Source organism: Lissotriton helveticus, chromosome 3_1, assembly GCF_964261635.1.
Source record: "Lissotriton helveticus chromosome 3_1, aLisHel1.1, whole genome shotgun sequence".
NCBI classification, from domain to species: domain Eukaryota; kingdom Metazoa; phylum Chordata; class Amphibia; order Caudata; family Salamandridae; genus Lissotriton; species Lissotriton helveticus.
In genome coordinates, this window is record NC_136061.1 from 784,589,830 (window position 1) to 784,601,948 (window position 12,119).

The 12,119-nt window shown below is 40.1% G+C and overlaps 1 protein-coding gene across 3 annotated transcripts in view; it reads left to right on the plus strand.

The window, feature by feature from the left end:
• Nucleotides 1-12,119, plus strand: part of PDE3B (phosphodiesterase 3B) — a 1,530,363-nt gene that overhangs the window by 908,984 nt on the left and 609,260 nt on the right. For all 3 annotated transcript variants that reach the window (XM_078681018.1, XM_078681020.1, XM_078681019.1), the window contains one exon: nucleotides 5,449-5,560. In XM_078681018.1, coding sequence (XP_078537144.1) covers nucleotides 5,449-5,560 — 112 coding nt within the window. The remainder of the gene's footprint in view (nucleotides 1-5,448; nucleotides 5,561-12,119) is intronic.

The following is a 12,119-nucleotide window of genomic DNA, read 5'->3' on the forward strand; positions in this document are numbered from 1 at the left end:
GGTGAGTGAGTTGCAGGCGTTATCTTGCTTGCCTCCCTATCTATCTAATCGCTTCAGACGTTACGTGCCATCCCGTAACCTTAGGTCTTCAAATATGAATCTGTTGTTGATTCCCAAATGTAGGCTTGTCACGAAGGGAGGGAAATCTCTTGGAGTGATAGGTTCCAGGTCGTTGGACAAGGTCCCGCCGCAATTGCGGCAAATCCCCGCTGAGAACCTATTTAGGAAAGCTTTGAAAACCTGGATTTTTAATCTTACGGACACAGCGTGCAAAGCCTTGGTATAAGAATGTAGGGCCCGATGCTTGAGTAGTTTTCTGGCCTGTTCCATCTGGCTACGGGCTACAGCGCCAAGATGCTCCCTGGAGTGATAGCTGCGCTATAGAAAAGTACAATTACATTACATCTGATGTCCTTTCCAGACAAAGTGGTGCTTGACACCCGGGCTTCCTTTTTACCAAAGGTCATGACCTCATTCCATCTGTGTCATTCCATCACATTGCCCACCTTCTTTGCTCCCCGCATACTTCTAAAGAGGAGGAGCGTCTCCATCGACTGGATCCAAAAAGAGCGTTGTCGGTCAACTTGACAGTTACAAACATAAATAGGATCTGGCGGTCAACTAACTATAGTAAGAGAAGGACAAATGCAAATACTGTATGTACAGTCACAAAAAGCATGTTACTTCCAATAGATATCCATACACATGAACTCTTTTTTGTCACAGAAAGGTTGTAGGATTTCCATGAACTGCCCTTCGTGGCCAGTGTCATCATCTGGAATTCCTGCGGGTCTACCACTGCACCTCACAACCAAGAGGGGTGCCGCTGTGGACTGGATGACATATTAGTCAGACAGCAGTAACCATGTAATTCACCAAACTAGACAGGAAAACACTTTATACCATATGTTCAAAAGTGGTCAATGGAAAGAAAGAAGTGCAGTGCAGTGCAAAAAATGTGAAAATATTTTAAAAGGATATGGAAGAAAACAGACCCCTTTATTCACGTATTGCTTTCAAACCTATTAAAGTGCAGGAACGGCTTCTATAAAATATGCCGCTGTTCTAAATGGTCTACTAGTTTCAGCCACCTAGTCCCACTCGACCTGGCTTTCTTCAGGACCTTGTCATAATCAAGCTACTGCAAATTGTGAACGAAAAATGATTGAACAAATACCTCCATACAGGCAGGGTGATCTTCACACCTGTAGAGATAGATGACACACAAAAAATAAATAATAAAGAATAAAGTGAACAATAAAAAACAGAAAAATAATGTCTGCTACATCTATACACTATCGGGACAGATACACTCACCTGTCCTCTATGAGGTAGTGGCCTCACCTCACCTGGTAACCACTCAGGTATACAGGAGACCCCACCCTGCTAGAAAATCAATTTCCCTCAGCAGAAGGCAATGTTATTGTTACCAAATAATGTATGTCATTACCCCAGTGTTAATGTGTCTTTATTTAGAACTTCTCGAAAAACAGAACAACCTTTGGAAACTCCTGGGACGCCTTGTGATGCTGATAACTTCACTCTGTAGTATATTAAGCGTTATTACTGTTTACATTGTGGCATTAGTTCAAATTCGAATAGACCATGACACCTATGTAGGTCACCGAATACCAAAATCAGCTATCTCGGCCGCAGTAGTAAATGTTAAATGCCGATGTAGTAAATGTTAAATGATGGTCTGTCAACTAAGCCCGGTCACCATTATCACTACGGCTCTTCTACATAATAGAGTTAAAAGTTAGAAGGCAGCTTTCTGATGTGAAAACCTTTAATAACCCACGGTAGTCCTGTAAACCTCTAGGGTAAAGGTTGAGTTAAACGGTAGAAAATGTTCTATTGAGGTCTTATTTAACATTAGTTCTGAAACCAAACCTCGACTGTGATCACGCGTAATCACCCGATAGATGCCCAAGTGTACTAGTCATCTTCAAGAAAAAGTGCTTCACTATAGCTTGTAAAATGGCTCACCACTCGACTATCAGGTAGCGCTTAGCAGCTCCATACCGCTGAAAAAACACGATCCCACTGAAAAAACAAGCGGAGCCACAAATTCTCACCTATCCGTCTGTGCCTCGGTCCTGACCCAAGTTTGTGGGCGGTAACGAGGCCCCGGACAGCAATGTATTTAAGCAGAAGACCTTCGCTATATTGGACGCCCTTGGGTAGCATAACAACCCGTGTAGGAAACACGTGGTCTACCGGCGTCCTAAGCGTGTACTACAAAATGACGTGAAATTCAAGTGATTTGTAGTTCACATACTCAAATACACTATATTACCGCTTTAAACCCAACACGTGGTAGACGCGACCCGAACTACAAAGTGACCTCATCATGGGGCGACTTGTGGTTCCCAAGAAAAATGCCGGCACGGTATGACCAATTAGTTTATTTGATTCTTCCATTGCCGATGTATTTCATGTCATACTCGTCCACGTACAAATACCAGGAATTGCAGGATCGAGTAATTCTATGCCTATACTGTTAAAGTAATGGCGTATAGAACCTAGATCGTACTGTCGGTGGGGCAAGGCAAGAAATGTCCACTGTTCAAATAGGTAGTCTTATCGGAACGGCCTTCTACCCAGTCAGTGACAATGCTTAATCAGTCCATTCTCATCATCCAAAAGACTACTGCTCAGTCATATAAATATACATTGGGGATAAAGCCATGACATCCCGTGTCGACTTGCTATTTAAGAATGTCGGCACTAGATATTCTTAATCTCATTAATGCCACATTAACCCATGTGGATGTCGATGTTTGTAGCCGACCATATATAGGACCTTCAGTTATTCCCTATCAATAGGACATTCAATGACAACTTGAAGTCTTGGGCAGCCTTGTGTGCACCAGCTCACCTTGACAGCACAAAATATTTCCTGGTGAACGACCAACTCTTTGTGTGATATGTGGGAGCTAAGAAGGAAAGGGCAGTGCAGAAAAGGACCATCTCTCGCTGGGTCATTCTCTGCATTAAGATCTGCTATGCCTTGTCAAAGAAGCAGCCTCCTGTGGGATTAAGGGCATATTCAGCCAGGGTAAATGCTGCGGCTATGGCCTTGGCTTGGGGTGTCCCCATCATGGACATTTGTCAGGCAGCAATGTGGGTATCTTTGCACATGTTTGCCAAACACTGCTGCCTGGACAGTCCTGTCCGCATGGATGGGCCGTTTGCCTGTTCGGTCCTGCAGGACTGCCTAGTTTTTGGTATTGGTCCGCAACCCACTGCCGGGAAGGTATGGCTTGGGTATCTAATTCAAAGGTAAGGAATATGCAGTTATATCAGATGAATAAGTTATTTACCTTCTGTAACGCATTATCTGGTAGAAACTATCTAGCTGCAGATTCCATTACGACCCACTCATGCCTCGCTGCTTTGCGGACTGATTTTATTAGAGCTAGGATCATTCCCCTTTTCAGGGACCTAGTTTTGCACACTAATACGTCAGTTACTTCATGGCTCTGCGGTACTGGCATGGAAAAAACAAAGTACTGACTTCCACGCATCTGGTTGGTGCCTGTACAGGTACCGCAACGTCATAACTGATGCGAACGACGCCAACGTCACACGGAGCCGAATGGAGTCACCCGACGGCGCTCGCAAGGGGTATTGCTCAGCAAAAGTTTCTGGATCCAGCCTGATGCCAGGGTAATTCAAAGCTAAGGAATGGAATCTGCAGCTAGATAGTTTCTACCAGATAATGCATTACCAAACGGAAGTAACTTGTTCTTCAGGACACAAAATTTGTTTGAAGCTCCAAGACCCCCTATCTTTTAAGAAACGTTGCACGAGACGCTGGCAGATGCCGTAGCTTTGAACTCTAAAAGATAAAGATCTCTACTTGATTCCCTTAAGAGAAGCTATATAAGCTATAATTACAATTTCCTTCTCGAAGGACAGCTATTGCATTGTATCACTTTTGACTCAATTATTGGGGGTATTGGAGCTTCACACCAATTGTGTCCTGAAGATGGGCTCACCGATATGACAGAGACCGAAACGTCAATATCTAACTTAATTTTCCTTTAAGTCCTTGTTAAATTTAATTTGGTAGATCTGGTTCCTATGTATAGGACAGACTCCATATCTGACATTAGATGAAATAAGTATTTGAGCTTTGATGACTAGTTAAGGTTTAGTCACAATAACTGTAATATCGGTTATCAGTGTTCGTGATAACTTTTGTTATGAACCCCTAGTCTCATGTGTTTTGGTATAAACGTAGAAAGAAAATATGCACCCAGCTATTGGAATTTATTTCATTAGATACATTGATGTACTCCTCTAATTGATTTGCGATTTCATGGTGAGACATCTTGAATAAGAGACCAATTGAAATAAACCTTTTTGTGTAAAATAAATCACTTGTAGGCAGCATTACCTCTTTCACTTTCTAAAAGTGTCATTTCTAAAATAGTAATGTAAAATCAAATTACACCAGTAAGTAGGGTTTATCACCACCATTCTAAACATACCAAAAATGGCAACACCACTCCTTTTTGATCAGTAATTACCACTTAAAAGTATATAACAATTTCCAATGCTAGGCTAGGGGAGGAGTAGGCCTCAGCAGTGAAAAACGAAATAGGTTGTCACTACCAGGACATGCCACACACAAAGGCACATGTCCTGCCTTTTACTAACATCGCACCCTGCCCATAGGGCTACCTAGAGCCTTCCTTAGGGGTTACCTATGTGTGATAAAAGGGGAGTGGTAGGTCTGAGATTGGTGTGAAAGACTACTATTGTGGGTGGCACAAACAGTGCTACAGGCCCTCTAGTACCATTACATTTACAGGCCCTGGGTATTTGGGATACCACTTTACAAGGGCCTTGCAAGTAAATCAAATATGCCAAACACGTGTAAACCAATCATACCATGTTTAGAGGAGAGATCATATGTGCGTTAGCCCTGGTTAGCAGTGGTAAAGTGCCACTAGTCCTAAAGCCAACAAAAATGTCAGAAAATAGGTGGGGTACGGCAAAATGTTTGGTGATAACACTGCCAAAAGAGCCAGGTCCAACAGTATCTGTCCCATGTTCCATTTCTAACTGATTGTCTGAAAATTAGAACCTCCATTTATTGATGTTTGCTCAGTTTTTATGTTTATGTGTTTTATGTGTTTTATCTACTTGCATTGTCATTAATGTTTTTAAGATTTGTAGATTTGTTCTTAATGAGTAATTGTATGATTATTGCTTGCAAGAGTGTGGTCATGGCAATAATTAAATGTTTATTTATTAATTATTTTACATTTCCTGGCTTACATTTTGTTGAGTAAAGTTGACATGATTGAATTAAAAAAATTGTTTTGTGAGATTGTTAAACTGAAAAGGGCATTTGAATGGCTAGGATTGAGTATTATTGAGATCACTCTAGATGTTCTAACGACCAACTTCAGTGATATTCTCAAATGTATTTAGGTTACGTATACACTATTCCACGATGTTGGATTGTTTGAAATCTTCAAAATTCCATCTAAAGAATTCATGAACTACTTTAGAGCTCTAGAAAATGGATACCGTGACATCCCCTGTAAGTATGGAGTTACCTTTTTTGAAACTTTATAAAAAAAAGTTTAAACATATACACATTTTGCAGTGCAGTGACTTTTGTTAAAATGTAGAACTCGATTTTGCAGATTTGTATTGTTACTCAACCTCTACAATGTAACTCGCTAATGCAAAAACATAGTTATTTATCATTTTTGGAGGACTTATTCTGCTGGTTCCCAAAAGATAAGCACTTTTCAGAACATTATATGCAGCTTTATAGCAAGTGCAAAATCTCATTAAGATGAATTTGATTCCACAGTACAGAAATGAACATTTTATCTGTGATGGATTTCTCAGTTTTAAAATTGAGCTCTTTGATATGCTATACAGTTCTTGGAAAATAGCTGAGGACTCCTCTCATGTATCAACATATTGTTGTATTGTAACCAATAGTTTTACTATCATTTGATTTTTCTTCTTACCTGCAGGTGAGCTGCATCATAAGGTGGGGTCATGCACTCTATGTAGTGGAGAGGAGGGGTGGTGGGCACTAATAAGTGTGCATGACTGTTTGTCTGGCCGTCTTAGGCCAGCCTGTCGTGCGCACTTAGCATTTCTTCACCTGACTGTTGTACAGCCGGGTGGAGAAAAGTCACAGGCTCCCAGGCACTTTCTGAGAGACAAAGGAGGCCACTCAGACCAATCCCAGTGCTACTCTTGTGCTGGGAATAGAATTTCCAGCTTGAGAGCAGTGTTGGGATTAGCCTCTGGGAGCCTGCGCACTGTGCACCAGCTTGGATCAGGAGAGGAGAAATGGGGTGACGTAGTGGCAGGTTAAGTTAAGTTTTATATATGTATATATTTTTTCCCTGATCCTGAGCAGCCACCCCTGCCGTTGGGAACCTTGACTGACTCTACTTGATCTTTTTCCGACTAACACATACGCTGTGTGCGCCAATCTAGGACTCTTTCTTGATGGGACACTACCCATGAGCTGTCGTGGCTCATGTATTTGCTGAACTTTCCAAAGCTCCTTTTTCACTTTTTGCAAGCCCACACTAATTAGACTGTCCAGCACTATTTAGATCCTAAATGTTCATTAATGATGTATTGCCCTTTTGAATATCCTTAAGAAATTTACTTTTACCTAAACCATAGACTCTATTTTATCATGGCTTGTCTCCTTAAGTTGATTGTGTATTCCAATTGATTAATGATGGGGAGGAACCAGCATAGATACATTTTTGATCTACCGGTACTAATGTTATTGTTTTGTATTGCCCTAACAGAATTATTCGTTTTCATGATTTTGATCTGGCTACATTTCTTAAGAAGGTTCAGACTAGCAGTAATTTATATAGTCTGATGTTGAGTCATGTACATGAATCTAATGACAAATTTGTGAATCAATTATCCAATTCCTCAGCCTCATTGGATATCCGGATGTTAGATCTCCTATATTCAACCCCTCAGGGGCACAATACAAGATTCATCGGAGGATCAAGCGAGTGTCACTGAGCTAAGTCAAATGGAAGAGACAATAGTAATAAACACATTTATCAAAAAGGGCTCAGTATCCACTGTAACAATTTGGTTGCACATTGCATGGTTCTGTGCACTGACATTAGGATATAGGGAGATTTTTACTGAGATCTGTTAAGATCCTTGTTTAGAAGGTGCCCAGCCCAAGTTCAATGCTCTATGTTCAGCCAAAGAAGATAGAGTACCAGTGGAGTGAAGACAATTCAAAGCAGTTGTGTGACTATCATTATGGTTGCACATTGCGAATGCCCAAGCTTAGATTGTGGTATTGTGAAATGGCTGTGTGATGTTATTAGAAGTTGTTAAAGTCAATGTTTGGGTGATGCTCTTTATTCAAAGAAGTTGAATTTATCTGGTCTGTCGTGGCCTAAGATCCCTGGATATACGTTGTCAATTATACCTCCAAGAGAAGGGATATTTCTTTGAGATTGAGGGTTACAGTTGTTACAATTGCTGTCAGTGCATGGGTAGTAATTGCATCAGCCTAGGTGAGATCCCGCTGGTCAAGGTTTCCCTTAAAGTGTATTTATTTATTGAAATAGTTTTATATAGGTCAAACATGACCCTAGAGGGTATCAGAGCGCTTTGCAATGAATTGCTGCACACATAAGGGAAGACAGTTGTGTCAAAGCAGCAGCAATAGACAAAAAATAAAAACACGTACTTAACTCCATAATTATGGAAGGGATCAGAATAGCAACAATGCAAGAGATCACAAGTAAGCACAAGAGCATGAAAAGGAAGGCAGAGGAACACGTAAGTCGGATACAGCAAGAAGAGTCGTCGTAACAATAGATGAGGTGGAGCAGACCGTTGGGCTAGGAGGACCCAACAGAGCTTGGCTGATATGACAAAAAAGGCTGTGGCTAAACTGTATGTTAAATTAGATTAGATCATTGTGTCTGGTTAGACTTCTTGTGTGAAAAGATAGATCATTTAGTTAGTAGAGCAGACAGAGTTTATTGAAAATGGCTTGCATTGTGTGCGGAATTTTGCTTGAAGGATCGTAAAGGAGAGATAGCTGCTGTAATGAGTGAAATTGACGTCAGTGTACCCCGCTGAAATTGGCCTGTTGGTGTAACGTCGCACTGAGATAGGTTGATGACGTCACAGTGTGCCGCGCTGGTATTGTTTGTGAAAGTTAAACAAGGAAGTGTAGAAGAAATTAATTTGTCAACCATCATATGTGAAAGACCAGAATTAATTTAGAGAAAATGAAAATCCTGAAGAATATGAAGAGGTTGATGCAGGGAGATGTGCCTGTACTAATTAGAAGAGGGAGTACAGATACCACCTGAGGGTACTCCAGCATTGTATATGTCACAAGAGTGAGCATATCATACATGCACATGGCTTGAAAAGTGGATGAAATGCACTGAAAATTATGGGCCCTTAGCTTTTTCACAGTATGGAACAATTTAATGTCAAAATTCTTGAAAATGTGACACCACCATTGTATGAGATCAAGCCGGCTCCAGGGTCTAGGCAATTTAAAGCACTTAGTGAATGAATGGGAGCACATAGCTCACCAAAAAGAAAAACTGATATCAGGGGAGGTCAAGAATACTGTAAATAGGTATGTCGAAGGCAGATGGGATGCACAACAACAAGCATAGAGAACTGATATAGCAGAGGGAACAAAATGTATCCTGTAACAGTTGCAGAGAAAGAAGGTGGAGGAAAGTGAAAGGAAAAGAAAAAAACACCTTGAGGAGGCAAAGGGAATAGCTCCAGTTAAAGATAGTGATAGTGAATTTGATGAGTTTTTAAATGAATTATTGCTGAATCGTCCACTACCTGATAATGAAAATTAGCCCCAGAATTCATTAAAGTCATATCTTGGGAAAATTCCTGATGCACCTGCTGTGCCTATAGATGCAGTTCTACACACACCTTTCACACCAATGGGAGGAATACAGAAATTGCTAACACTGTGAAGCAGACCGTTCAAAATTAGTTTAGGTATTGTATTTAATTTATATCAGTTTGCGAACAAGGGGAATCATGTATGTACGTTGGCTGTCCCTTCTGGGATAAATGGTCCAACTTCTACTCCTGCAGACTTGAGACCGAGACAGCCTACAAAGATGCACTTGTGTCTAACTCCAGTTGATGTTCCTTATAGAAAGAGTGCTGGATCAGTTGTGAGTTCAGCACAACTTAATTCCTCAAATGAAAGGTCAGGGCAAACCCAACCTTTCCATACTTCTGGGAATGATGTTGTATCTCCATCACAAGTAAGGCTTCCGGTTTTCAGTTTTTACTGATTTTTACAGATAAATACAGACAGAAAACAACATGTTTCCTGTCTGTATTTATTTTGAAAAACTGAAAAATACTGAAAATGGTGCTTTTTGTGAGAAACTCCCCATGCTGTTTTTCATGAATTCTATACAACAGCTGAGCAGGTAGACAGAGTATACGGTTAAAATACAAGATGAGATTTCCTTAAATACATAACAAACATTTGTATTATGATGCTAATATGTACCTGTGAGTGTAGTCTTTTGTTAAATGTGGCTGCTTGGTTTGCTAAAACGTGACAGGCATCCATGGTCGAGTGCACGTCGAAGAGTTCTATAAACGCAGAAATATACAATTTTACATCATTTATTCTTGAAACACAAAATATATATGGATAAATACCAAAACGATGGCCAAAAAATAAATATGGATAAACACAGATGGAAATGTTAAAAATAAAAAAATTAAAATAAATACCATAAAACCGGGAGACCTAATCACAATTAACTCAGAGTGCAATGGGAAACACTGTAACCCTTTGAACATCAAATTCTGCTGTCTCTTTTTAATTTTACCACCTACTATGGGATGAGAAGGTCATTATGGACGCTTACTTTGAAATACATCAAAAGAACAAACAGGTCCTACTTCTCAAATTTTCGATGATTGGCTTGGAGATAGAGACACTCCTGTAAATGACAAAGGTGCTGGAATTAATGGAACAAATGCCTCTGGAACAGATACAACTAAGTTCCTTGATGTAGTGAGACTGCAACTAGAGCTGGAGGAACTGATTATAGGAACAAGCCCAGCTAGGATAGGTGCTTATGATGATGAATGATTGGTCATCTGCAAACACATTATCCGATGTTGGTTCTGAGCCCTCATGAAACATTCTGAATTGTCTCAAATACAGAGTGGACGTACAAACCTCAGACATTGCAGAAACCCTACAGATATTTCAATGATCGGGATATTGAAATGGGACCTTTAAGAATTAGATTGCAAATTCAGGAATTACTAGCTATCCTCAGGAAATGAGTTAGAAAAATGGGGAGATTGATGGGCTAAGAAGAGTGAAACAAAGGGTTACAATGCATATGCTCCCAGTGATTGAAGATAATCGCGGGGAGGAAGTGAGAATGCTCCTCATGAGAGAAGTACCTGGAGGAGTATACTTGCACGTTCCTTGTAATAGGCCAGCCATATTTTTTTTTACAAATGCCTTCCAGAATTGAGAGAAAATCCATTTGAATTGTACAAACAGGTTGAGCAGTTTGTAAAGCTATCAAAGGTTTTGCTGAAGTGTTTGGATACCTTTAACATTGTGGTTTCAAGCAACTTGCGGGCAGAATGTAAAATTGCTGTTGATTGGCCTGAAACAAAACTAGCCAGAAATGCTCAAACAGGTGCACCATCTGCTGAGGCGTTGAAGAAATATAATCAAGCCAAACCTATTTGAAAGGCAAAATTGCCCCTAAGGAAATTGATTGGGTGAAAATTGATAGAGCGACTCAAAAATTGAAAGAAATAGTTCTTGCTTACTAAGAGAGATTGTTGCAGGGATTCAAGCAACAAAGTGGAATGGGAATGTATCGGAGAAAGATTTGAGACATTTTGTTTATCGATTAGTATTCAGATTGAGACATGAGAATAGTAGCATTATTCAGCAGCATTTGATTTGTTGGCAGAGCAAAACTCTAGATGAAATCCTACAGTATGCTAATTACTGTGGGGGCAATATTGAATTGAAGCATAAGAAACTTAAGGAGAAATTGGTGATCTCCAAAATGAAAGCTGTTCAGAAAAATCAGAATGTGTCCGGTGTTGATCACATGCTTGCTGTGCATGGAGGTTATCAGCAAACATCTACAATGTGAGGTGTAAGTGGAATTCAACAACAGGGTATGCAATCGCGAGGTCGGGGTGTTTCAATTGATGCACTTAAAAAGAAGAATCTAGGGCATTTGAAGCGCAAATGGGGATTCAATACAGATATTCTACGAAATGGAGGACAGATTCAGAATTTTGGACATGTACAATAGCAGGGAAATTGCGTGGTACAGTCTCAACGGGTTCACAGACAAATAAATCAAGCTTCAAATGTGCCTCAAGCCCTGATGTCCCAAATGAATGGCCAGGTCCAGAAATATAATTCAAATCAAGGGTTTAATGCGAATGTAGAATCCTTTGTAAATCAAAATTTGTCTCAACAATATTCTTTGATTCAGATAGATGATGCAGATTCAGACCTGTCACAATGACTGTGCCTGCGAGGGAAGGAGGAATGCATGTTTGGTGCATACATAACGGTAGACCAAAGTGGTCCCTATTTGAACAGCAAAGTAAATGGGACTCCTGTCTCATTTCTTGCTGACACTTTTGCTACCTGCTCTACTGTGAGAACACAGACAAATGTCATCCGGTAATGGAACCCTTACCTGTTAGAATAGGTTCCTTCGAGGATTTACACAAATTTGTTGTGTGATTCAAGTCCAGGTAATTTAATGGGACGAGATTTGCGGGGCAAACTATATTGTTTCATTTACTGTACTCCAAAGGTAACTGGATTCCATACAAATGATGAGGATTTAACTTTCAAATTGGCCAAATAAAAATCAGAAACTGAAAGATTTCCTTTAACCAGAGATGAGAAGTCTGTGACTTTACAAGAAAAGCTATTGTTCTGATTAAAGTGTTTCTCCATTTAAAATCAGTGTGAAGCCTAATGCTGAATTTCTGCGAATTCAGCAGTATCATTTAAGTCCAGAAACCATTGCAGTGATTGCTCCCTTGATTAATTTGACGATTGA